At 44.6% G+C, this 27,339-nt stretch overlaps 2 protein-coding genes across 3 annotated transcripts in view; one reads left to right on the top strand and one right to left on the bottom strand.

The window, feature by feature from the left end:
• Nucleotides 1-873: 873 nt before the first annotated feature.
• PIH1D1 (PIH1 domain containing 1) lies at nucleotides 874-21,776 on the bottom strand. Of its 2 annotated transcripts, none has more exons than XM_032237081.1 (10): nucleotides 21,677-21,776; nucleotides 18,050-18,162; nucleotides 15,949-16,015; nucleotides 14,539-14,724; nucleotides 13,635-13,696; nucleotides 13,286-13,370; nucleotides 13,023-13,119; nucleotides 5,205-5,295; nucleotides 4,942-5,085; nucleotides 874-1,144 (listed from the first exon to the last, which is right to left on the bottom strand). In XM_032237081.1, the coding sequence occupies exons 2-10, from the start codon at nucleotides 18,134-18,136 to the stop codon at nucleotides 1,097-1,099; spliced, it is 867 nt and encodes a 288-aa protein (XP_032092972.1). In that variant the 5' UTR covers nucleotides 18,137-18,162; nucleotides 21,677-21,776; the 3' UTR covers nucleotides 874-1,096. The 2 variants fall into 2 exon arrangements, with proteins under 2 accessions (XP_032092972.1, XP_032092971.1); XM_032237080.1 differs by having other exon boundaries at nucleotides 21,597-21,771.
• A 2,361-nt stretch (nucleotides 21,777-24,137) lies between these two features.
• The window catches only part of ALDH16A1 (aldehyde dehydrogenase 16 family member A1), a 52,646-nt gene continuing 49,444 nt past the window's right edge, over nucleotides 24,138-27,339 (top strand). The window contains 1 exon segment of the mRNA XM_032234687.1: nucleotides 24,138-26,648. Coding sequence (XP_032090578.1) covers nucleotides 25,841-26,648 — 808 coding nt within the window. The 5' untranslated portion in view covers nucleotides 24,138-25,840.

Genomic DNA, 27,339 nt, shown 5'->3' with positions numbered 1-27,339 from the left:
GGGAAAAGACAGCAACTCAAAATATTCAGAGACTGTCTTAATTAATTCACTATAATTGAGGGAATCCTCTAAGTCTAAGGGTTTCCAAGATTCTGTATTTAACTCATATCTGTCTGTCTGTCTGTCTGTCTGTCTGTCTATCTCTCTCTCTCTCTCTCTCTCTCTCTCTCTCTCTATCTATCTATCTATTCTATCTAATCTCTCTCTCTCTTTCCTTCCTTCCTTTCCTCTCTTTTTTATAAATAACTCAAGATGGTGAACACACCTAATACTCTTTGCTCCTCTTGTTTTCTCCATAACCATGTGAGGTGGATTAGGCTGATGTGACTGGCCCAAAAGCCCCTAGTTGACTTTCATGCCTAAAGTGGGATTGAACTCCTGGTCTCCTGATTTTAATCTGGTGCCTTAACCATTAGACCCAACTGGCTCTCTTATTAAAGAGTCCTTTAATTGGTGTGGTTCTTGCTTGCTTGCCCCCAGTTGAGTAGACATGACAGCACACAAGGAAAAAAGTTCTAGCTTTGGCCATTCTTCCTTGGCTGATTTTCTAGCCATAACAGGATCTTTACAAAGGAACACATTCAAAAGACAAGTATTTTTGTAGTCCATTAGAATAGATTTCCTACAGGAATCACTTCAAAATTCTCTCCCTCTGCAATTGAAACAGAACAAACTTTCATTAACATTAAGATGGTGAGTATACACCATGGCCACAGATTGCAGTTGAGCTGACTGTAGGAGCAAAGCAGGGAGAGTACATGGATTAAGTGTAACAAAAGGAGGCAAAATTAAATGGGAAAGAGTGACAGCTGTTGTGGGTGGAAAGGAAGCTGAAAACAAACCGTAGGAGGAAAAATGGAGACAAATCCTGACTCTCATCCAACATATTTTACTGTGTTTCTAGGTTCAAAGCCTGCGTGTCTTAGAGATGACACTTCCCAAGCTCCAGCATCATTCTTTGGAGAAGGAGGTCATTCCTATTTCTCCAGTCCGCTGTTCTTTGCCAGAAGTTTCTTGTACAGGGCTGGGACATATGTCCATAATGTACATCCCCAGCCTACACTGTGATCAATCCTCTAGACCGTCTGTTCGGAGCTCATAGCAACAGCAAAGGGTGTTGGACAGGCATCAGGACAGTAAGGATCTAGAAGAGGGAAAAAGTAGAGGGTCACTGGATGTTTATGTCTTTCCTGATGCTGCATCTGTTGAAACAGGTAATCTATCAAGAGCCCTAGGAACCAGACCTCAAACAAGGAGCAGACCCACAATGACACTTGCATTGTTGCAGGCCGGGAATGGAAATCTTTGGGTGCCTGGGAATACACTTTTTTTTTTGAGGGGGGAGGAAGAATCAAGGGCCATAACAAGTGACGTGAGGATGAATCCATCTATTATGTGAAGCCTGTTTCATGGCTTACACGGTAGGCTTCATGTGTTCCACTTCACAATGACAGGAGGGGAATCTAACAGCCACCAAAATATGTTTCTGGGTTTCTAACAGCCTAGAGACTTTAGGTTACCCATCTCTGCCGAGGTTAGAGCACAGAATGTAGGATGCCTGGATGCCTATTTTGGGGGTTAGAACCAGGGAACTCCGTCTTCTGAGGATACGGAAGAATCTGACAAGGCTTCGGAAATCAATTTAAGGCACAGCACTACAGGCAGGAAGGTGTAAGCATGGGACCAGAGACTCCAAAATCATTTCCCAAAACAGAGAATGACAGCATTGTTGGGGAGAGGTGAAAGGAAAATGCCAAGATATTTAAATTTATAACTTGAAAGTGAGGGTTGGGTATTAAGTCAGAACCCAGAGTTATAGTTGATTGATTGGGGAGAGCTGGCTACTGCATAAGGCAATCTGAGCTGAGATTGGTTGCCTTGAGTCAAAAGGGGGCATTTCCTTATTTCCCACCTTTTTTGCCTTGTATGTTCTCTGTGATTTACCTCATGAAATTCCTGCTGTGTTGATTTACCTGACCATGCTCCTGTTTTGCCTCCCTTATTTATTGAAATATATTTATTTAAAAACCACAAGTTCTTGTTAGCGTCTCTGACTCCATTTGAACACAGGCTGTACAAACAGCCTGCGCAATTCCCTAACAGAAAAGCTTCTTGAAGTGAAGGTCTACTAAGATGTCGTTTCTGAATAAACCTGCATCCTTGAGGAGATACAGAAAAAAAAAAACCTGATGGAGGATTATAGCTTCCAGGATGAAGCTTGCCAACTGGAAGTAATCCAGTCCTGGAAACAATGACAGATAAATTTATTGGACTCATATTGTTTTTTTGTTTTGTTTTTTGGTGCCCTTTGGCAACTGAAACTTTTGCTGCTTACATCGCTGATTCTGCACATTTTAGTCTAAACCTCCAATTCCTAACGGTCTCATAAATAGGGAAGTCCATTGTGGTGATGTTAAAAAATCAAGATGGTAGTAGGTGTGTGATGGAAAACCTGCCCATTTTACATGCATTGAGGGATTTGATATGTAAAAATGGGATGTGGCTTCAATTGCACAATTGTAACAAATATTCTGACCCACCCATCCATCTCTGGCAGATGCTCCCGTTGATAAAAGAAAGATTAGCTTATTTATATTGTCCATCTGATTCTTCACCAGGGATAGATGAGCTTGCAAGAAAGCTTGTGGCTCAATTAAAGCAATCAAACTAAGAAATTGTAGGTTTGAGAATGAAAACCTCTCCTATAATAAGAATTTACATGCAGCAGCCCTCACTACAGAAGAGGTGGGCACCTTTTCTGCCCCACGGACTACCTCTGGAAATCGGTTGGGGTCAAATTGATCTTATACAGGTAGTCCTTGACTTACAACCAATCATTTAGTGGCCATTTGAAGTTACAATGGTACTGAAAAAAGTGATTTATGACCATTTTTCACACTTAATGAATGTGCAGCATCCCCCGTGGTCATATAATCAAAATTTGGACCTTAGCAACTGGCATAAATTTATGACAGTTGTAGTGTCCCTGTGATCAAGTTTTGCAACTTTCTGACAAGCAAACCCCACGGGGAAGCCAGATTCATTTAACGGTGTTATTAACTTAACAACTGCAGTGATTCACTTAACAAGTATGCCAAGAAAGGTTGGGGCAAAATTCACTTAATAACTGTCTTGTTTAGCAACAGAAATTTTGGGCAACAGGTACAGGTAGTCCTCAACTTACAACCACAATTGTGCCCAACATTTCCGTTCCTAAACATGACAGTTAAGTTTTGCCCCATATTATGACCTTTCTTGACCTGTACAACAGGATTGTGAAGAGGGAAAGGGTCCTTCGAATACTCTTCCTCTAAATCTCTCCTTCTTTGCTAGTAATGATGGCTTGTTAATTCTTCATATTAAGGAGTATCAGCTGAGTAATGTGGAAAATAGGTGTTGCTCCTGCAACTCATCTCTGTAAAGGGCAAAAAAGGGGCAAATGCCAATGTCTGTATGATATAATTATGCAACTGTTACAGTTCAAGACATCCAACACTACTATCTAAATCATGGCATATTCATGATGTCATCATGTATATATTGTCATTTTGGCACCATGACGATTTGTTATGGAATCCGCTCAGCTTCTGCCAGACAAGCTGGCTACAAAACAACAGCTACAGATCCAAATGACTCAATCAAGGGCAAAAGACTGAGTGCTAAGACGAAAAATAAAAAGGTTTTCTGAGAGTATAAATTCATATGAGATGAAGCTTGCATGCATACTCACCCATGAGAGCTTAGATGTGATCTTCTTAATTAACACAAGCAGCAATTGAACCATCAATGAATGTCAGAGATTGGATGCATACATTAGGCAAATCTGTGGCTGGCTAAACTGTGATTCAGTGCATCTCAGAAAAAGAACCACTAAAGTTACAACATTTCTTCAGCCAGGTAATTAGAAAGAAAGTTCTATAATTTTCAAGCAAATTCAATCAACTTGATCATTTAGGCCAATATTTCTCACTCTTGGCAACTGGAAGATGTGCAAACTTCAACTCCCAGAATTGCCAGGCTGGTATAATGAGTAAAGAATCATGGGACTTGAAGTCCCCACACCTTCAGGTTTCCAAGATTGAAAAATACCGATATAACATTACTTGGTGACTCTTTTATACTCGCCCCTCTACATATTAGCTCTTCCTTTGTCAGAGCTTTTTGAAGGTTCATTGCAATGATCTCAATCAAAACAGAAAAGGAAAAAAAAAACTCCCCTTTGGCATACTTTTTTGAAGCACTCTTACATCTACTTCACTGATGAATGGCCAACACCTAGCAGCTGAAATGAAGGAGAAATGAAGGGTGGAAAATCTCCCAGAACTAGGCTCTTTCAGTGTGACCAATTTACTATAGACAATCTTCAACTTATGACCCTTCGTAAATCATAAGGGTCGTAAAGCAGATCATCACTGTGACTGACCTGATTTTGACCTTTCCTTGCAGGGGGGTCATTAACCTAACAGGGTGGTTATAAAGTGAATATGTTTTTTTAGCATACCCATTATTTGCTATGGACCGTTTTTTGCAGAAAAACCGAGGGAAATGTTGGTTTCTGGCCAAAACATTTAATTGTGCTCAAATGACCAGAGATGGTTCAAATGGCCATAAATATAGGGCATTTGCCAAGTGCCCAAAACGTGGTAATGTGACTGGGGGGTGGGGTGCAACCATCCAAACTTCAGAACTGGATTGTAGGTAATTTGCGGGTGGGGGCGTCTGTCATGACTTCAAATGGTCTCCAAATGTCCAGTTAAATCTGTCTCTATTTCAGAGGCGATAGGGTTTTTACACAACTTTGTGGTAGGAGGGGAAGATTAAGAAGAAAAATTGTAGATAGCCAAATTCCTCTTAGGACTGAAAATCTAGACATGCAGCAATTGCAGTTTTTTTAATGGGGGGATAGACTTCTCCAAGTCTCTTCCTTGCTTAGTTCCTCACCTTTGTTTCTTTGTGGAACTGAGCCCGGCTTTCCTCAGGGACAATGCTGTAGGGAATGAAAATGTCCAAATGATAGAGCTCAGGATGTCCCCGTAGCACAATACGGTCTTCTCCAAGGTCCAGTTCAAGATTTCTCGCTGAGATCTGCAGTAGTGGTGAAGGTGAAGAGAAAAAACACACTTAAAAAATGCAATCGGTTCCAGCACCTGGGCTAGAGTTGGAACAATAGGTGCTTCCTTGTAAACCCCATGCTATGGAATTACCATTTCAGGGAGAGAGATCTTTGCCACTAGACGATTGGGGTGACTGGTTGATGGCTCCGCCACTATGGTGAATTCAGGAGCTGCAGCAGGGCTGAGACAAAAGCAGAACAGACTTAAATTAGATAAGAAGAGCTGTGCCCAAGGCAGATTGGCAACGACTGGCAAATGCAGAATTTGAATGGCTTTTTGTGAAGCAAAACTGGATGGAAAATGAGACGGACCAGGTTAGATAGCACATCTGCACTCCATACCACAACATTTTAGTGCTGGTCCCCTTACTGTGTACTAAGTGCAACTGGGGGAAAAGAAAATCCATATGCTATTCATATGATCCAACAATTTAATCCAGTGTTTCTCTGAGTTGGCTTGAAGATGTGTGGACTTCCCATGGCTAGTTGGGGAATTCTGGGAGTTGGAAGTCCACACAACCTCAAACTGCCAAGGTTGAGAAACATGGTTAAGTGACTCATGCCCATTTTACAACCTTCTTTGACATGGTTGTTAAGTGAATCACCTAAATCAAATCTGGCTTCTCCCATTGACTTTGCTTGTCAACTTGCTGGGAAGGTTGCAAAATGGCAATCACAAGACCCTGGGAGGCTGCAACTATTATAAATACATGCCTATTACCAAGTGACTGAAAGTGTGAGAACTGGTCACACCTAATAATAGAATAACAGAATTGGAAGGGATCATAAGCGGGAGATCCTATACCATTCCAGACAAGTGGCTATCTAGTCTCTTCTTTAAAAACCCCAATGATGGAGCACTCACAACTTCTGAAGGCAAGCTGTTCCACAAGTTAATTGTTCTCACTTGTAGGAAATTTCTCCATAGTTCTAGGTTGATGTTCTCCTTGATTAGTTTCCATCTGTTGCTTCTTGTCTTGCCTTCTGTTGTTTGGAAAATAGACTGACCCACCAAATATTGGAACACTACTATGTCACCCCTAGTTCTTATTTTCACTAGACTAGACAAACCCATTCCTGTAATTGTTCTTCATATGTTTTAGCCTCCAGTCCCCTAATCATCATTGTTGCTCTTTTCTGGTTTTTTCCCAGAGTCTCAACATCTTTTTTATAATATGATTTGACCGGAAATTCTCCAGCTGAACAGACGTGGGGGATATGAGCTCTGAAGAGCGTCACATGAACCCTGTCTGACAAACCAATTCCAAGATTCTTTTTGGATCAGAACCCACCTGGAGGGGGGACCAAGAAGGGGCAACATCTTATCAGACCCAGAGGGAGGCAACAGGTCCCTCGCAGGTTGGAGATTTGCCCTCTGAATAGGGCGGCAGCATGGCAACAAGCTGCATAAGAAGCTGGTTTCCAACCAAAGCAACTGAACAGGAGCATGTGGACGAGATGAAAGACTGTTAAGAAGATTCATTTAACCCACAGTCATAAATCTAAACTTGGAAAAGGCAAAGAATTTTGAGAATAGAAATAATATTAATAGACAGATCTGGATTTTGGCAAAAGGAAAGAAAGGAAGGAAAAATTGAGGGTTGAAACACTAGCGCCCCATCCAAAAAGCCATTTGTTTGAAACAATTTGGACAGAAAGGGAGAAAGCAGAGAAGTGATGAACCCACTCAAATACAAATTCTAAATTTGGTTTTGGATTTGAAATAGAAACTAAACATTCCGAGGTGATTTACTTTGTCCGAATTTCTTTTAACTAATATATCTTAAGCAACTCCAATTAATGAGAGGTGGCAATGCAACCAGGAAGAAAAATCAAGGAAAAATCACTATTTTCTCACTGATAACTGATAACCTAATTTGCCTGGGTGGGAGATTTAATTAACCAACTGCCATAAATCAGAATAGGGCATTGGTTCTTACCTGATACACTCCTTCTCTGGGCAGGTGAAGACAGCAGTCATGCATGAATTAACTCAGCCGGTAACCAATAGAACTGAGTCTACCAAAGTGATGTCATCACCTCTGAGGAGTGCCCTCCTGCTTTCTTGACGAAGGAGATAAGTAGATTGCTGTGTGCTATTCAATTGCTCTCAATCCCTTGATGCTCCAGCATTTCTCCCAGATCTCCCTCTGCGAACTACGTCAGAGCCTGAAAGGGTGGGGATGACCGCTGTCTCCACCTGCCCAGAGAAGGGGCGTATCAGGTAAGAACCAACGCCCCATTCTCCAAGGTTGGTGGAGACAGCAGTCATGCATGGGACGTACCAAAGCTAGGCCTGCCCCCGGGTGGGAATGAGACTGGGCCAGGAGCTTGAAGTGGGAAGAACTTGTTGAAGGACCTGCCGTCCGAATGCCGCATTTACTGAAGCATATCTATCCACCTTATAATGATGGATAAAGGGAATAGTAGTAGTCCAGGTGGCCGCCCTGCAGATTTCCTCCACCGAGGCCTGCCTTGTCCACGCCGACGTAGCCGCACTGTGTGTGGAATGCGCCATAATGTTGGATGGAGGAGTGAGGTGATGTGCCAGGTAAGCTCTTGAAATGGCAGATTGGATCCAGTGCCCAACCACTGATGGAGAAGCTTTTAGCCCCTTATATGTGGGATGGAAAGACACAAAGAGAGCTTCGTTGCGCCTGAAGATGGCCATCTTGGCAATATAGATCTTAAGAGCACGTCACACGTCAAACTATGCCATTTGTGTTCAAGTCTGTGAGAAGGATTAGGACAGAAATTTGGAAGAGTGAGGTCTAGAGATCGATGAAAGGCCAAATTTACCTTTGGAACAAAGGTGGGATCAAGATGAAACACCACACAGTCTGGGTGAAATAAGCACAGGTCAGATCAGATGGAAAGGGCCACCAATTCCGAGACCTGCCGTGCTGACGTGATGGCCACCAGAAAGGTTGTCTTCAGTGTAAGATGATGCAATGAGGCTGACCTGAGAGGTTCGAAGGGCGGTTCAGTGAGAAAGTCAAGGACCTTGGCTAGATACCATGAGGGGAAACGGTGTACGACAGGAGGGCAGAGATTAGACGTGCCCTTAATGACGCAGCGGACATGAGGATGCAAGGAAAGAGGCTCATCCCGGTGAAGTGAGAGAACTGAAGAGAGAGCTGACACCTGTCACCACCGTAGGGTGTTTGGCGAGAGCCCCTTATAAGTCCCTGTTGCAAGAACTCCAAAACTTGGGGGATCGAAGCCTCCAGGGAGTTGGTATCTCGAGAGCAGCACCAAGTAACGAAAGTCTACCACATTGATTTGTAGTTTCTGTTAGTGGCTGGGAGGCGAGAAACCTGAATAGTCCAAATTACAGTCTCAGAAAAGTTAGCCGCCCTCAAGACTGCCCGCTCAGTCTCCATGAGGTCAGGCAGAGCCAGGACAGGTCGGAGTGGTGAATGAACCCCTGATTAAGAAGGGACGTTTCATCCATTGGATGACGCCACACTGGGCCTACTGAGAGATTGACCAGATCCGCATCCCAGGGTCGGCATGGCCAATGAGGGGCGATTAGGATGAGTTTGACCTCTTCCACTCTCATTTTCCGAATCAGCCTCTGTATCAGGGGGAAGGGAGGGAAGGCGTACAGGAGACGGTGAGGCCACCTGCACCTTAAGGCGTCCGTCTCTTCCGCGTCTGGTGTCGTGTAGCAAGACAGGTACCTGGGCAGCTGCTTGTTGGATGCCATTGTGAATAGATCTAGCACCGGAGTCCTGTACCTGGATGACAGCTGTCTGAAGATGCGACGGTTCAGGCTCCACACTATAGGGTCGATTGTTGTGCGGCTCAACTAGTCTGCCCGGGTTTTGTCGATGCCTGAGATGTGTTCGGCGTGGAGAGAGAGAAGATTGGCTTCTGCCCAGATCCCTAGACAAAAGGCATACTCCATGAGAGATACTGCCCTTGTCCCCCCTTGGCGGTTGACGTGCGCCTTGGCCGTTGTGTTGTCTGTCCGACTCAGCATGTGTGTGTTGAGAAGTGAGGATTGGAAATGAAGGAGAGCCAAATGAACGGCCCTCAACGCTGTGAAGCCGTGCCCAAGGAACGACAGAGAAGCATGAGACTATCTTCCCCAGAAATTGAGACAGCTGGAGAAGAGTGACCAGCTGTCTCCTCTGCACCTCGTTGGCCAAGTTTCTGAGGCTGATCTGGCGTTCCTGAGACAGGAAAACCTTCCCCTGAGAAGAATCAATGAGGACTCCCAAGTGGACCAGGCGTGAGGTGGGGACAAGGTGGCTCTTCTCCTGATTGATGGAGAATCCCACCGCCTGAAGCACCTGTAAGGTGTCCTGGAGATTCCAAAGAACCTGGTTGTGTGACCTGGACAACAGGAGAATGTTGTCCAGATAGCACATAATCCGAATGAGTCTGGCTCGCAAGTAGGCTGCTACGACTGACAGGAGTTTGGTGAAAACCCTTGGGGCTGATGACAGCCCAAAGTGGAGGGCCCAATACTGAAAGAGACGACTCGCATAGACAAAGCGTAGGAACTGTCTGTGTTGCTTGTGAATGGGCACGTGGAGGTAAGCCTCTGTAAGGTCCACTGATGTGAGCAGATCGTGTTTGCGCACATTCTCCAGGATTGACAGGAGAGAGTGCATTTTGAATCTCCTGTACCTGATGAATCAATTGAGAAATTTGAGATCGAGGATTGCTCTCCAGCCCCCCGAAGACTTTGGCACGATAAAGAGACGAGAGTAAACCCTCGTCCCACCTGGCCTGGAGGCACAGGTTGAATGGCCCGAATGTGGAGCAGATGATGAATGGCCTGCTCTACTAGGAGCCTCTTGTGAGGGTCCCTGGAGATTGGGCATGTGACAAAGTGGTTCAGAGGGCTGGAGCGCAAGCCCAAGAGAAGACTGAATCTGATAGTGGACCTGACCCATATGTCATTGGTGATATCGTCCCAACGATCAGCAAAGGCTGCCAGACATCCCCTGATCGGGAGATCCTCCAGGCAGTCACTTCTGCCTCTTATAGGGGCAGTTGGTATTGTCCCTGAATGATTTTCTGGGCTGGACTCTCTGGTTGTTTCTGCCTGATCTGTTGGAGAAGGAGGGGCCCTGTCTGGGAGGAGCCTGACGTTGCGGACGGGAGTTGGAGAAACCCCCGTCTTGTCCACGAAAGGGCTGCCTACAATAAAAGGACTGATTCCGACTCTCCTGCTTCTTGGTGGCTGGTTGCAGGACTTTCCGCTTATCCTTGGACTCTACTAGTAGAAGTTCTAAGGGAGGACCAAAGAGAAGGGAGGAGGAATAGGGGGAGGAGGCCAGTCTCCGCTTGGCTCGGGCCTCCACCTGCCACTGCTTCAGCCAGAGGAGCCGGCGACTGGTGATAGAGGATGCTATAGCTTTGGACGTGAAACAGGCCGTGTCTAAGGAGGCATCTGCGGTGTATTCTAGGGCCGCCTTCAATTTGTTAATGTCCCTGCGAGCCTTAGAATCCCGGGCCAGAAGTCTCCCTTGAAGTTGTCTTAGCCATAAGAGAGCAGAGTGACTAAAGAAAGAAGCAGATGTAGCTGCCCTGATGGCCCAAGCTGAGGCCTGATGTCCCTTCACCAGAGTTTGTTCTATTCTCTTGTCTTCAGGCTGAAGAGCCTCCTCAGGAGCTGCCGAGGCTGCGTTAGGAGAGGACCAGCTAACTACAGGTAAGTCAATAGAAGGTACCTCTAGAGCCTTGGTGAGTTCTGGTCCCACGTTATACAGGCGCTTGTCCAAGGTATTGGGGAGGGGGCCTGTACCTGGTGACCCCCATTGGTTCTGGACCACGTCTATGAGGTCTGGGCGATGGAATCACCTCCTTTTCCACCTTAGGCTGGATGAAGAGGGGGTCAGTGGTGTCTGCCTTGTCCGCTTCCATTCCCTGAGGAGCCTTGGGTGAAGGGATGCTAGCAATCTTCTTGGCCTTAAAGAGACCGAAAGCCAGCAGGTTTAAAGAGACCGACAAAGGTAGGTGGGTCGGGGGGAAGGACCTCGTCTTCAGAAAGATCTGAATCTTGTGCAGGGCGTTCCTCCTCTCCGAAAACCAATGGTTGGCTGGACATGCCAGGTAACTCATGCGATGAAGAAGCCGAGAGATCACCATTCCTGCGTCTGAAACCAGAAGAAGAGGACCTGCGTGGAGTAGAATGGTTAGCAGACCTGTGCTTAAGTCCTGCTGCTGTGCCTCGTACAATGGCCTCAGATATGATATTAGCCATGCCAGGTGATTAAGAACGGTGGCGGGATGGGAGAAAGATATCCTCTTGGTACAAAGGTTCCCCATTAGGAGTGATGCTCTTGCCACCCTCGGATTCATCCCCACTACAGGCCAAATCGCCCGTGCCCCTGGCTTCCTCAGGTTGGATAATGGATGCTGCAGGGGAGAGATCATCCTCCGAATCAGAAGATAGGTCAGGAGGAGGACTAGGTTGAACAGGCCTCTGGGGCTGAAACAGATGGGATTCCATGTATTTGGTCTTGCCCCTGGCCTTTTTGGGAGGAACCTGAGTGGCATTGCCATCTTCCTGCGAAGGTGGATTGGCTGTGGTCCTGTGACTAGATCTGGGAGCCTTGGAAGAGGGCTCAGTGGGGGGAGCCTCTGGGGCAGGTCTGCGCTTATGGGTCCCGGATGAAGGCGATTCGGTGGTGAGAGCAGAGGCCAGGGTAGTTGGAGGAACTTGTGGCTCATGGGCAGGAGAGGAAGCCATGTCCTGTACACGTGACTTGTTGTCCTGAAGGAGAGTCAAAATGGCCATCGGATCTTCTTTGCGCCAAAACAAAATGACCACTGAGGCTACAGAGCCTATGGGCCGGGCGCCATGAGGTAGCTGAGGCCACAGAAGGAACGAGGGCAGTGAGGGCTCTGAGGAGAGGCTGTGGAGGAGATGGCGGCGGCAGCGGCGGGAGTGCTTAGTAGCGGAGGCGGTGTGTGGCAGCGGCGTTTGGTGGTGAGGCAGAGCCAGCAGAGGCGGCAGCGCTAAGCGGAGCCTCCAACGGCCAGTGCTAAGCAGCGCTGAATCCAGGAAAGCCTTTGCAATCCGCAGGCGAAGTCAAGAGGCTGAAGCCTACAAAGAAAACCCTAGCAGTCCCTCTCAGGAAGCGCTGGGGCTAATTGAGAGCCCTAGTTCCGAGAGGAGCTATTATCGACGATCCTGTCCTTCACTAGGAATTTAGAAGTAAAATTTTTAGAGAAGTCAATTAAAACAGATTGAGGTAGCCAATTCAGCAATTTTAAATAGTTGTTGAGGCCAGAGCAATTAGCACAGCCAGTTCCAATCAAACTGAGTCTAAAAAAGTGGGAGGACACTCCTCAGAGGCGATGACATCACTTTGGTAGACTCAGTTCTATTGGTTACTGGCTGAGTTAACCCATGCATGACGACTGTCTCCACCAACTTTGGAGAACTTGGAAAAGCAGGAGACGAAGAGAAACATACCCGAGTTTGGCTGCATGCAAGTTTGTTCCAATTAATATCTTTTGAGCAACCATAACCAACAAGAGGTGGAAGGTAGCAAGGGAAATAATAATAATAAAATCAAGAACTGATTCAGTTCTTACCTGATTTAGTTGTCTCAGGTACTAACTTTCACAGCGTTGATAACTTAACCTCTGTGGTTCTCATTTCATATTTAAGAGATTCCTAAGGGGATGTGCATAAATGCTCTAAGGTGCCTTTCATCCCTGTCACATTTTAATTTTCATATTTACCTCGTTCTAATTTGTAATTCTTGTTTGACAAATTAATGAACAAATATATATGCTATCTAGAAACCTTGGAGATGACATCCAGAACAACAAGAGAGAATTTTTGGGGGAAAAGATATGTGTCAGAGATCTAACAGCAAAAGAAGATGGTTTAGTTTAAGGAAGACCACCACCCACCCACCCCAATAAAAAACAAACACACCTGCTCTGTATTTCTTGGATGATGGGCTTGGATTTAGTGCGGATATTCTGTTCAGATATGGAGCCCATAAACTTCCTGTTCTTCAGAATCCGCCAATCTGAGAAGGAATACAAGCAACTGTGTCAGCTGGTTACTATAGAGGTAACAAAATGAAGGAAGAGCAAGGTAATGCTGCCAGAGTCCCCTTAAGACAGCTTCTATTCAGGGAACCACCCCACCCACCAAACAAATGCTCTCCTTGCTACAATTCTTATTTTCTGTACCTTGATTGCTGATGTCCATCTTGTACTTCTCTGACAATCCTTCCATAGCTATGGTAAGGAAGAATTCTTTGAGAAATTGGTTGCTCTTGACATTGGCAGAGATAGGAGAGAAAATTGAGAAAGTTTGAGCCCCCGTTTCCCATGACTGTGTTAAAAGAAAATGGCTTGAAGATTGCTTTCCCCAGTAAAATCCTGTGTCTTGGGAGTACACTCAGATATGACTACTGTTGGTGCAAACCACCAGCGTTTACATTAGGGAGGCAGACATTCAGCTTCCTGTTGAGCTGAAAAAGGAAACTGGATGAGCACAGGAAGGGAAGATCCCAAACCCGCATTAAATAAGACTCACCTCCATTCTATTAAAAAAGTTGGTGTTGATGGTGACATCGTAGGCTGTGCAACCATTACCACCTGAAAGGACGAAAGAAACATTAAGCTGATTCCTAATAATTCTTCCATAGGTCCACAATGCACACCAAATGTGCATTGTTTTTAGTTGCTAGTTGCTCTTGAAGGGATACAATTACATGGTATTGTCTCCATGTAAATCCATTCCATATGACAAATAATAGAAAAAAGTTTGTTTTTTCAACACCATTTCCTCTTCGGTCAGGATAATTAGAAACGTATATAATAACGCATTTGTATTCTGTTGTAAATTTTCTGCAAAATATAGGATAGATTCTGAATAATCCACACAACAACCAAAGAAGACAACAGTATTGTTATTCTCCACGACAGCGATGGCAAACCTTTTTTTGCTGGCTTGCTATAAGCAAGGGGAGTCATGCGTGGGCGTGCCGCACCCAAAATGCAATGTCCGACACACACACACACACCCAGCGTGCATCCGCGCATGACAGGTGCGACCCCCCCCCATTTTTTGCATGCTTTTTTCACCCTTCCCAAGCTCCAGAGGCTTTATAGGAGCCTGGGGAGGGCAAAAACAGCACTTTCTAAGTGATTTAGGGAGTCAGCATATTGCCTACAACAATCTGGGTTCCCATTTAGACCTCTAAAGGATGGAAGGCCGAGTTGGGCTCAAACTACTGGCAGTGCACAGAATCAGCTGCAATACTGCATTGTAATCACTGTACCACTACGGCTCCTGCCTTATAAATATTCTAAGACACCTGGAGTCACTTATATGTAAATTGGGCATCTACTGTATATACATTTGTTTAATAAGACATTTCCTAGATTATACCATTCATCTCAGCACCAATCGATTTTCTAATGAGTTGACAACTCACTCTTGTCCACTTCTGCATGGGGCTCCCCCAGACTCATGGGGATCCGGAAGGTGGAGGCATTCTCTGATTCAATGAGGCAACCCAGCTCTTCGTTGGTTAGGTCAGGTGGTGAAGGGATGTGTGGAGACCTGCAGACATTGACAAAAATCTTCTCACCAGAACTTGTGTGGGTTTTAAGGCAGAATCCTAGGCAGGGAAAAATGGTGCAAAATAAAGATGTCACACATGCAACAAAAACTAAGTGATAAAACATTTCTTGCAATTTGGCAGACCAATTTTTTTCCCTATCATTGTAGGATTCAAATATAAAGCAATGGCATACAAATGGAAATTGAACCTATCCACCACCAATTAGTTCTACTGAAATAAAGCAAGAAAAGCCTCTTTGTGTACAAGTTCAGAATGTCCAGGATCACTAAAACTCTGTGGACGCTATAAAATGTTATAGATTAGGCTCAGTTGAACAATCCCTAGCTTACCCTATCCTACCCTAATCTACTCTACTCTACTTTATCCTATCCTTCTACTCTGCCTCTGTCCCACCCACAGCAGCATAGCAACTGGAATTGATATTTTTTTCTAGCTTTCCAAGTTTCCCTGCAAAACTTCTTCTCTTTTGTTGTATTTAAAACTATTTCCCCCTTTTAGATACTAATTTTTTTTCCTGGTGCAGGCTAGGAATATCATGTAAAGTTATTTTTGTAACCGTCTTTTTCAGTGTAGAATATAAACATTCAGTGTAGAATATAAACATAGGTAGTCCTTGACTTATGATTTGATGTGTTTGAACTTACAAGGCACCTTCCCAGAACTATTTACAGTCCTTTTTCAAAGTTACAATGGTTGCACCCTCTCTCCATGGTCACATGATCGCATTTTGGGCGATTGGCTATCAGCTCATTTATGTCTCTTTGCAGTGTCCTGCAGCCATGTGACAGCAATTTGCTAGAGATTTTTTCCCCATTGGGAAAAATGGATTCACATAAAGACCATAGCATTTAACAACTGGGGTAAAACTGGAGAGAGGGGGGGGGGAGGGAGGGATCGATCCAGTCACATGATGCTCCCACTTACAAAGATAATTCTGGGCTTAATTATAGTGGTAAAGCAAGGACTACCTTATCATTCTCTTATAACTTTTTTCCCTTTCCCTGTTCCCTTTAAGATCGTAACGTCCCCTATAATCTCACATCCCTCTTGGAAACAAATAAGGAAATGATGGAGAAACAAACAAGAGAAAGAAGCAAATTGTTGGGGAAATGAGCAAATGTGTGCCGTAGAATAGGAAAGGTGAAGAATTTCTCATTTTCATGTAGATCTGAGAAATCTTCTCCAATATCTTAGACCTTTTTGACATTCCTTTTATTTCTTTTGGCATGCCACCTTTTTCTGCAGTATTTTTTTTTTTACCTGGAAGGGGGCGGATGGGTTTGGATTCTGCTGGAGAAGGCATGGAGCCCTGGATATTCTGCGCTGCCTAGGGAGAGAATGGTTGGATGTGTTTATGAATCCTGTGTGCCCCAACCTGTCAGCAACCACACTCTTTTATATTTTTCCCTTTTTCTGATGGCTAAAAGAAACCTATTGGGAGACCCTTTGGGTCCTTCACAGCAATTGAAGGGCAGTTCTACTCTGGAGGTGATTGCTAGATTGACAGCAGAACTTAGCTACCCCCTCCCCTCCTCCCACACTGTTCTCTATTTGAACCAAGCTTTAAGGACAAATGTATACAAAGCCAGAATTGAGAAGACAGCAACAAGCAGTAAGTAGGACTATGCAAAGTGAGACAGTAAGTAAGGCTATGCAAAGAAGCTGAAGAAACAATGGATAACCTGGTAAGCTGCTGAAAGATTGCACAAGCTGACTACAAGCAGCGGCATGACAAAGTAGCAACAACGGTGCATTGGAAGATCTGCAAGAAATATCATTTGCCTGAAAGCAAGAACTGGTGAGACCATAAAGCAGAGAAAATCATAGAAAATGAAGAAGTTAAATTGCTCTGAAACTTCAGAATCCAGACAGGCAGGCATCAGCCACATAACATCCCAGAATTAACAGTTTCGATAAGAAAGACAAAAAAGTCTGGATAGTGGATGTGGTAATGCCTGGAGACAGCAGAATCGAAGAGGAAGAACTGGAGAAGATAACAAAATACAAAGACCTAGAAATAGAAATAGAATGACTATGGCAAAGGTTTGCAAGGGTATAATCAATAGTAATAGGCGCCTTGAGTGCAGTCCCAAAACAACTGGATCACCACTTAAACACCATAGACATTGACAAATTTGCCATCTGTCAATTGCAGAAGGCAGCTTTACTTGGAACTGCTTCTCTCAATATAACAACTACTTGTAAAACTGCATACATATGCTAAATTGATATCAATGTCACCTAGGTCAGAGTTCCACAATCTTTTTGGAATCTTTTAGTTCCTTTATAAAAATGCAGTGTCTTGTTCATGACAGATATCTGTCTATTAACTCTATTTCACCAAAAAGGTTTAAATTGCTTTTATGAAAATCAACTGCTTCTAGAATCAGAAAAACAACATATCTTTGTAAGATCATGACTTCACTACTGTGTGTCTGGAATTGCCTATAGATGCATAATTTAATTTAAAATCATAGTTCTGTCAAATTGCTGACAAGAATAGTCTTGAACAAGAAATGAAGATGTCCTTCCAAAAAATTCCATTTCTTGAACAAGAAATGAAGATGTCCTTCCAAAAACATAGCCTTATCTATATTTGTTGAGATGGTTCAGGGGCAGCCCCCCTCCCCATTAGATGCCAGTCAAAAGAAGTGGATTGTTGCAATATTTATGGCCTCCAAAACCACCAATGGTTTCCATAACCACTTTTCGGAGCTCCTTATCTCCTCTGACTTGAAAAATGATGATATGCTCTTCCTTCGAAGGGGGGAAAAACTAAAAAATGTCATGTGAACTATAAAATAGGAACATCATAGAAACATAAAAATCCAAGGGCCTCCTAAACTCCCTTCAATGTACCATGCACACCCACACTGCAGCCTTCAGACCACCCAAAGACATCACATTAAAAAGTCAATATTTAGATTTAACGTGGCAAGAGGGGAGAAATAACTGAATGGTTAAGCTGGGAGTATATTAAACTGGATGGATTTAATTTACAGGAATATTAAATGTTTTATGAAATCTGGATCAGGCGCTCCCTCAGCCTGAATTTCTACTGCAGTGGTTCCCAAACTTGGCAACTTTAAGACTTGTGGACTTCAACTCCCAGAATTCTCCAGCCAGCAGAGAATTCTGGGAGTTGAAGTCCACAAGTCTTAAAGTTGCCAAGTTTGGGAACCACTGTTCTACTGTAACCTGATTCTGCTCTCTTTTGTATTTTGTATTTGTATTTTATTGGTCTTGTATGCTGCCCACTCCCGAAGGACTCCGGGCGGCTCTCTTGTCGCAGAAGTCCTGTTTCTCTTGCAAAACAACCCAATATTTTTCTTAAATATGAGCGAAACTGCAGCAAACACACCTGAAGTAAAAGGCGATTGAATTCCTCTTCCTCCTGTTCTCCTTGTAATTCGGCCGATAACAGCGACTTATCTGTAACTGATGCCATGTTGAAACCGTTGGGCCCAGTAGCGTCTACAAAATAAAGGGAGATTTAAGAACCAAAATTTAGGGGAAAAAAGTGACAAACTATAAATCAGATTTTTCTATCTTCAACCAGTCAAAATGTTTTGGACTATTATAATCACAGTACAGGTAGTCCTTGATTTACAACCAAAATTTATGTTGCTAAGTGAGAGAGTTAAGTGAATTTTGCTTCATTTTATGATCATTCTTGCTGGTTGTTAAATGAATCGTTGCAGATGTTAAGTTAGTCGCACAGTTGTTAAGTGAATCTGGCTTCCCCATTGACTTTGCTTGTCAGAAGGTTGCAAAGGGTGATCACATGACCCCCCCCAGGACACTGCAACCATCATAAAGATTAATCAGTTGCCAAGCATCTACATTTTGATCACATGACCATGCAGATGCTGCAACAGTTTAAGTGGGAAAAATAGTCAAAAATCATTTTTCCAGTAACCTTGTAATTTTTGATCACTAAATGAATAAATGATAAATCACCTCAAGGACCACCTATAGTACAAAATTAGGGGTGTTGTTATTCAATAGGCCATCATGATGTTTACAAGGTTAGGCAAAACTTGAGATCTTCAGCCAGGAAGAAAATTGCCTAAAACACAGAGACTGATTTTTTAAAATTGATTACAGTGCTTATACCTGCCCCTCAAATCTTTGAAAGGTGCAGTGAGGAAAGTCTAATAGGATGGACTCCCAAGAAAAAGCCCTTGCTTATCCATCCTTCCCTTTTTATGAACTTAGAGGTCTAAAACATAGCCGCGATGTTTCCTGCATGGAATGGCAGCAGGGTAACAAGGCAGAGCCACTTTAGTGGAATGGTTAAGACATCAGCCTAGAAACCCAAGGATGGTGAGTTCTACTCTTGCCTTGGGCACGAAGCCAGCTGAGTGATGTTGGACCAGTCACTTTCTCTCAGCCCTAGTTAGGAAGCAATGGCAAACCACTCTTGCAACAAAACTTCGCCAAGAAAACTCCAGGGACATGTCCAGGCAGTCTGTGAGAACTGGACAAAGTGGGGAGGGCAGCAGAAATGCTGAAAGATTTGACAAACATCAGGGAGGATAACAAAGAGGTTTAGAGTCCCTTGAATAATAATAGAATAAATGATATATTTTTAAATAGCCCCTTTTTTTACTTTTGCTACTGAAAACCAATGCAGCCACCTAATAGAAAAGTTACCAAAATGTTAAAACTGCAATTTCAGTCCATAGAAGGAAATCACAGAAGATCCAACTGGTACATTCTTTGTACCATTCAAACCAGCCTCCAACTGATAGCAATAGCAGACTTACCATATTTTTCGGAGTATAAGACGCACCAAGCTTTTGAAGAGGAAAATAAAAGTTTTTGCACTCTGCAAACCTCCCAAAACGGCCTGTTTTTCACGAAAACAGGCCCATTTTTCATTAAAAAAAGGGCATGGATAGTCTTTAGGAAGCTTATAGAGTGCTCCTGGGGGCTGGGGTGTGTGTGTAAAATTGAGCAAAAAAAACCAGGCTGTTTTTTGTTCATTTCTGCCCTCCCCAGCCCCCAAGGAGCTCTCTGAAAGCCTCCATAAGGCTATGCCCGGCCATTTTGGTGAAGGGGGCAGGGTTTCGGGAGGCAAAAAATGCTGTATTCAGTGTATAAGACACACCCAGATTTTCAGCCTCTGTTTTGAGGGGAAAGGGTGCGTCTTATACTCCGAAAACTATGGTATATATCACTTCATAGTGCTTTACAACACTTTCTAAGCAATTTACAAATGTCAACATATTGTCCCCAACAATCTAGGTCCTCATTTTACCGACCTTTGAAGGATGGAAGGCTGAGTCAACCTTGAGCTGGTCAGGACTGAACTCCTGGCAGTGGACAGAGTCAGCCTGCAATGCTGTTTTCTAACTATATGCGCCATCATACCACCATATATCTTCTGATCCTATTGGCCCTGCTTTTTAACTCCATTATTTATGGCAGTAGTTCTCTATCTGTGAGCTGTGGACCCCCCCCCCCCCGAGGGATCCCAGGGAGTCTGCAAAGCTTGAAGTAATGTTATGATTTAAATCTCGAGTTAAGTCTTGGGGAACTATGGCAATAATCCATGGCCACACAAGATATTTCAAGATGGTCCATAGTGAAGAAAAGGTTGAGAACTACTGATTTATGGCATCAACACCTCCCTTTCCTCCAAGAAATTTTTTTAAAAAAAGTTTCTTTTTTCAGTCTTACAATATCATTGCAGCACTGACTACAACAAGCAACTAGTCCATTATTACTTAGCAACCTAAATAAATAGAAGAACAACTCTATTACAATCTGGCTATACTCTGATATCTATTTGAAATTTCTTCCTTTTCTCCTACCTCTGTTACTAAAAGCTCCCATTCCTTTGACCCTCAAATGAGACTAAAACAGCAAAATCATACAACCCATGTTAGGAGTCCAAATCTGTCATCACCTCTTAAAAACCACAGTAAGCTTAGTGCAATTGACTTCCTATGGAAATGAGTACAGGCAGGTCTCAATTAGTACAAGTAATAAATCCCACAAAATGGTTGCATTATTCGAATTTGCACTATGTGAAGGATAGTTTCTCTGGAAAATAGGATAATTTCTTTAAGATTCTCATTTATCCCCAATGTTAAAACAAGTATGAAAGCAGAGCCTGTTTGGTCTAGTGGTTAGTGTTGAAGACAGATTCCTAGATCTCCCTCAGGCATGAAAACTGCCTGGTAACTTTGGGTCAACCCACCTCACAGGGTTGTTGTTACAGAGAAAACTAGCTGGTAACTCGGGAACATTTATCTGTGTTTGTCAAACACGACCTGGCATCAATTATATAAATATAAATATATAATATGGATTAAAAAACTATAGATGGAATTAGAAAAAAGAAAAACATATGAAGAGATCAGAGAAAAAGTGACAAACAGTAAAAATCAAGAGCAGGAAAGAAAAAAAAAATCTAAACAAGCAACTTCTGATTTCTTTTATGGTGGTTACAAGCATAATTACCACCACTTTCGCCTTTCCAAATTATATATTATCAGTTCAATTTGTCCATTTTCCTCAAAAAGCCCATGAAAGGTTTCCAGTCTTTTATAAAAAGTGTGACCTGGTATCAACATATAAATCACATTGCTGTTAAGTTAAATTTTGCACTATTTGAACTCACACTAATCCAGACCTACTTGTACAGTTTACACACCCTACATGACTGTTAGGTGAACGACACACGCTTGTAATTTTGTCGTTTTGAAATTGCTACCTCTCAGTAAAAAATACACAGATTTCCAGCTCGCATGCAATGGAGAAGCAACTCATGGCTCCACTCTCTCATCTTTGCTGTATTGTATTCTTTTATAGAAATGGGATAACGAAGAAGAATCCCAATCGAGAAAAAACAAAAATAACGTTTTAAAAATTGGCCTGGGCTCACGCTTTTTACTCACACGATGTAGAAAATGTGCTGTAGAGAGAAAGCAGTTTCCTTTGCTTGCAGGGTTAATTACATTGAAATACGCTCACTCACACCTAAGCGCAGGGCTTCGGGCAACGAATTCCACCCTCTCAGTTTACTGAGAGCCGGGACGGAAAGACCGCCCAACTTGCAGAAACTCCCCGCTCGTTGCGTTGCGCTCACCCGGAAGATGCTTTATATCAAGATAAGCATAGACGTACTAATTTAGAGAAGTGAGTCGTACCGGCAATGTCAAGACAAAACTCCTTGATATAGAAGGGATTTATAATTTCTATTTCTATATTTATCCGGCATTGCTTTGGGGCTGGATTTTATCCCAATATCTGATAGCCCCGCCTCCATATTACGTGACCAGAGCGGCATTTTAAAGCACTATTTATTTAGGAAACTTTAGCTAATTATAGTATAAAGCAGAGGTTTTTCAATTTGGAGAACTTGAAGAAGTCTAGACTTCAACCAGCAGAATTCTCCACCATTCTTCAACTCTGTTGGCTGGGGAATTCTGGGAGTTGAAGTCCATACATCTTCAAGTTGCCAAGGTTGAAAAACACTGGTATAAAAGATTAACTAGGAAGATGTGATGGATGGATGTTTCAATATGCAGAACATACTTAGGTTGCACTGTTGCAGACTTGTATTGTTTTCTCTGGTTGATCAGTTACTGGCCACATAGGTGGATTTTCTTCATGATCATCTGTCCCTAAACTGGGCCTTGAGGTCTTCAAATGGTATTCCCATAGCCCTGTTGTCAACTTTGAACCAAACCTGGCAGCAGTCATTTTTCTGTTCCTTATTTTTCTGTTCCTCAATTGCCACACAGAGGGGGGAAGAGGTTGAAATGCCTTTCTAGACACAACAGGCAGTTTTCTCATGAGAACCAAAGTCCAGGATGGGGATAAGGATGGGGAAGGAATGCCTGGAGAACCTGCCGATTAACCCAATTGGTGAACGTGATCTGAGACACTTGGGGGATGGGTTTATTTCCCATTTTAATTATACTAAACTGTGGGAAAGATTTAGAGTTGGTTTTCCTTTGAAGCTGTGCCAATATGATATACTCAATAAAGAAGACCTTTGGGAAGGACCTTAGTCTCAGAGTTCTGATTTGCTTCATTAGTCCGAACCTAGACACTTGTTAACATTTAAATTGCTGGTTATTCTCTTCTCTTTCTGTCCACTTTCCCCAGCATTGATTCTTCTTCAAGGAGTTGGGTCTGCATAATGTGGCCAAAACAGTGTAATTTGAATCTGTCCAAGTGTGTAGCAGCGAACTGTGTCTCAGATGGAGTGTTGTTGCACATTATTTTCTCTGCTCCCTTCAGGGAACTTCTGAGATGAAAGTAATATAATAGTGAGGATGATTAATGATAATTTGCAATCACTCCCTGGGTGAGGCTTGTAAGTAATGGATTATATTAAATGGAATGTTATAATGGATTATATTAAATGGAATGTTACATTCAAAAATGTAACATTCAGTTCTTTTACATAGACTGAAATGCTAGATTCCTGCACTCTTTCAGATTGTTGTTAGTTGCGAAGTCGTGTCTGACCCATTGTGACCCCATGGACAATGTTTCTCCAGGCCTTCCTGTCCTCTACCATCTTCTGGAGTCCATTCAAGCTCACTCCTACTGCTTCAGTGACTCCATCCAGCCACCTCATTCTCTGTCGCATTAGGCTGTTCTAGTCAGTCCTTCCTTCTCATTAGGTGATCAAAGTATTTGAGTTTCATCTTCAGGATCTGGCCTTCTAAAGAGCAGTCAGGGTTGGTTTTCTCTAGGACTGACTGGTTTGATTGCCTTGCAGTCCAAGGGACTCGCAGGAGTCTTCTCCAACACCATAGTTCAAAGGCCTCAATTCTTTGGGGCTCAGCCTTTCTTACAATCCAACTTTCACAGCCATACATTACATCTGATAACTGATAACTTTCAGATAGTTATCTCCTATTCCTATTCCATTAGCAAGTGGAATGTGGGGAGGGGGGTGAATAGTGTCAAAAGTGTCCTGGAAGATTAAATTCTACTTTTAAAATATTTTTGGCGATGGTGTACGTTTGCTTTTATTTGGAGCATATCATTTTGAAAAATAACCAAGCTATCTGGCATCAATTTGAGGAGGGAAAGGGGTGCTATGCTGCTCTATGCTACGGTCTCAACAATTGTACTCAGTACGTTCTCTCTCTCTATAGTCCGCATTTTCCTCCCTCTAGCCTTACGTCTCGACTCTTCTCTGCAAGTAGCTGAACTCTATGGCAGTTGGGAGGTCGGAAGTGACTCTTTATTAAAGCGAAGGGGATGCTGTTCAGTTGGGAGGTTGCTGCTTTTTGCTATCAAGAACCGAGCAATCCAGACTGGAGTCAATGGCCGGCTTCTCAGCGACGGGAAGCAGCTCCGAGTCCGAGACCTCTTCAGTGTACGATCTTTACAGCTCCATGGAGTATGGGCCGGTCCCGGAGGCGCTTGGGGCAGCCCAGGTAAGGGACTTGGAAGGGATCCCCTCTCATGTCTGATCTCCCCCGCCCCTCCCGGCGAAGAGCGCAGGATCTGGTGGGCATAAGAGGAAGGGGATCTGTGGGCTCCGAAGGAAAGTAACTTGGATTCCCGCGCCGCGCTAAACCACAAAGCTGTGGGCGCTCAACGCGGAGGGGAAGAACTTACTCAAGAAGCCGTCATTAAGCAATCGTGGTTTGCAGCGGCTGGGAACCGAGCTTTGCAAAAGAGGGGTTTCAAAGCGAGCCCGGGGAGACGTTGCTCGATCCTGATTCCTCCCCACCCACCCCAAAAAAAACACCACAGTCCCCCAAGAGGTACTTTTTTTGACCCCACATTTTAGCTTTTCTCTCCCCTCCCCCCCAACTCCGCCGCCACCCACTCGCCTCTGTCCCTGACCTTCGCTCCCTCTACGGCAGCAAGTTTCGCTGGCTGAACTCCCGGTCCTGCTCGGATACGGCGGAGTTTACTGATAACCCAGGTTCAGGACGTGTCACTCCCGCGTGTATCCATTATTTCGATTATTTAGGCGCTTCTAAAGACGAAGCGCTATTGGTGGACGCTCGAGTAGGCTTTGCACGGTCGGCAGCGCTTCTGCCCTGGTTCCTTCCACTAGTTTTAATCAACAAATGCAGCCTTTTCCTTAGCCAAGGAAATCTGGTTTAGGAAATCTCTGCTGAGAAAATCACAATGAAGAGTTTTAGCCCAAGAGTTAGGACCTGTAGAAATACTGTTCAGTATTTTGCTTTTGCTGCATCGGAGTAACGCGGCTGTGTTTTTGGAAACTTCTGCCTGTCCGGGTTGAAACCGCGCTCTAAAATTAGCTTTAGCCTTAAACCTGGGGTTAGAATGAATATAATCCCAGCCCATAATTGGGAGAATATTCATTGGATTGTAACCGTAAATCTGTGACTCAGCCTCGTCCGAATCGGAAAAGTTTGGGTACCTAAACAAACCAAACTTTCAACGAAGGAGGATGAGCGTTTCTGGCATGCAGCCCGTATGACGCCCGGAGCAATTGGGCTGCGAGGGTGTGTGTGAGGGAATGGAGGAGTATGAAAGAAAGCGTTCCATGCGGAGTCCGCTAGATCAATGTCATCCCCGTTTCGACACCTCTGAAGTTTCAGACGAATTCGATGGGCTCCGAATTTCCAATCGCTAATAGGATTTTGCTGGTGGTCCCTTTCGGTGTAGAAATCCGGAATAACTACTGCGATTCAGTCCCGGGTTAACAATGCCTCTCCTTTAAACAAAAACCGGATTAGATGCAGCTGGGGAGAGGGGGAACTTTCAGATGCCTTGCAAAATCAGGGATACAAGAGAAAGCAGCCCAGAACGTGAGAGCTGCTTTGACACCCGTGTTCCCAGGAAGGTAAGAACTCTGCTGTCGCTGGGGTACGAAGCAAATCCGCCCCCCCATGGCGCCGGCGCAGAGGGCTCCAGAGCCCCGATTTAAATCGGGTTCATATGCATAACCACGGGCTCTTCGGCCAATAGTTGCGCAGTAAGTCCCACCTCGGGTTACGTGTTACCGCGGAGGTACCCGCCTCGCTCGGTCTTCTGGGTTAGGGAGGGGGGTACATCCCGGCATGCATCGGTATTGGATTTTTAATTAAAACAAGAGGTGGCAGATCGTGGCAGAGCCCCCCCCCCCTTTTCCCCCCTTTGATTTGATCCTTCTGCTCCTGCCACCCACCGACCCCGTTTCCTCTCCAGTCCCGGGATGTCCTCTCCTTCCCCCTCTTCCTTCCTGGGCCCGAGGTCGGCTGATCGCCCTAAAGTGCCTCGAACTCGGGCGGCCACTTGGAGTCACCGGGAGACCCTGGATTTCCTCGCCTTGTGGGGCGAGGAGTCCATCCAGGCGCAGCTCAACCGCTGCCACCGGAATGCCGACGTCTACCAGTGGATCTCCGAGCGCATGGCCGAGAAGGGCTATTTCCGTGACGAGGACCAATGCCGGACGAAAGGCAAAGACCTCAAAAAAAGTTACAAGCAAGCCAAGCTGCAAGACGGTGTCGCCCGCCAGCGCTGCCGCTTCTTCCACGAGCTCGACGCCATCCTGGGCGGCGGGGCAAGCAGTTCCCGCGGCGGGGACGGCGCTCCGTGGTGCCAGGTGGTGGTCAAGGAGGAAAGCGATCCGGAGCTCGATCCCGATCCGCAGCCCGCTGAGGACGAGTACTCCTGGACCCAGGCCTCTGTCACCGACGGCAGCGATCCGGAGCCACCGGGCGAGCCTGCCTATTCATCGTCCTCTTCTCAAGCCGCTGCAGGGAGCGCGATCTGTGCGGAGCCCTCGATCCTGCACCGTCAGGTGGCTGTTGGCGTGATCAAGGAAGAGAAGAGCCCCCTGCGGGAAGAGGCCGACCCCCGCGGAGGAGGAAGGGGAGCAGATAGGGCTTACCTCTACCCTGCTCTGGAAAACTCTCGAGGGGAGATCCCTGGCAGATCTAGGATGATGGAGGAGCCTTTCCTTCAGCAGGAGACTCCGGGACATCTGGACGCTCCCTGGGGAACTGGGGTAAAGAGGAGAGGTGAGTAGAAAAGGGAGCAGTGCAGTGGGGTGGGGGCGAGGAAAATTGACTTTATCCAGACATCAGAGGAGGAATGGACTTGGGGTCATCAATTCCTTCATTTCTGATCTCCTTTCTTACAAATAAGGTCCCCTTGAGTTCAGGGATGCGAGTGTAGAACTGGAGCAATTTTGCCATCTGCTCAGATTCACATTTCTCATTTCCAACAAGGGGGGTTTCCCAGTTAAACATTTCAGATATCAAGTGCCAGAGATAAGCGGGTGAATTGCTATTTAAAAGCCTGATTGTTTCACCTTCACTTTTATCTCTGTGAGAGGGATCGTGGAATCCAAGTGGACAACCATTTAAATATGAGCCAGCAGTGTGCAGCAGCTGCCCAAAAAGCCAACACAGTTCTAGGCTGCCTAAATAGAGGGATAGAATCAAGATCACGTGAAGTGTTAATACTGTAACATTTTCTAACGCCTTGGTAAGGCCACACTTGGAATACTGCATCCAGTTTTGGTCGCCACGATGTAAAAAAGATGTTGAGACTCTAGAAAGAGTGCAGAGAAGAGCAATAAAGATGTGGGGACTGGAGACTAAAACATGAAGAACGGTTGCCAGAACTGGGTATGTCTCGTTTAAGGAAAAGAAAGACTAGGGGTGGTGACATAGTAGCACTGTCCCAATATCTTAGGGTTTGCCACAA

The sequence above is a fragment of the Thamnophis elegans genome, chromosome Z, assembly GCF_009769535.1.
Source record: "Thamnophis elegans isolate rThaEle1 chromosome Z, rThaEle1.pri, whole genome shotgun sequence".
Taxonomy (NCBI): domain Eukaryota; kingdom Metazoa; phylum Chordata; class Lepidosauria; order Squamata; family Colubridae; genus Thamnophis; species Thamnophis elegans.
The sequence above is the reverse complement of the archived record's forward strand: the minus strand, read 5'-3'. Positions and strand labels throughout refer to the sequence as shown.

Bases quoted from the DNA above. Each gene is read 5' to 3' on its own strand.
- PIH1D1 (XM_032237081.1), bottom strand. From the start codon at position 18,136: ATGGCATCAGTTACAGATAAGTCGCTGTTATCGGCCGAATTACAAGGA. The intron at 13,120-13,285 runs GTACAGAAAATA...ATTCCTTCTCAG, and splicing joins GATGGACATCAGCAATCAAG to ATTGGCGGATTCTGAAGAAC. The intron at 5,086-5,204 runs GTAATTCCATAG...CCACTACTGCAG, and splicing joins AGATCTCTCTCCCTGAAATG to ATCTCAGCGAGAAATCTTGA.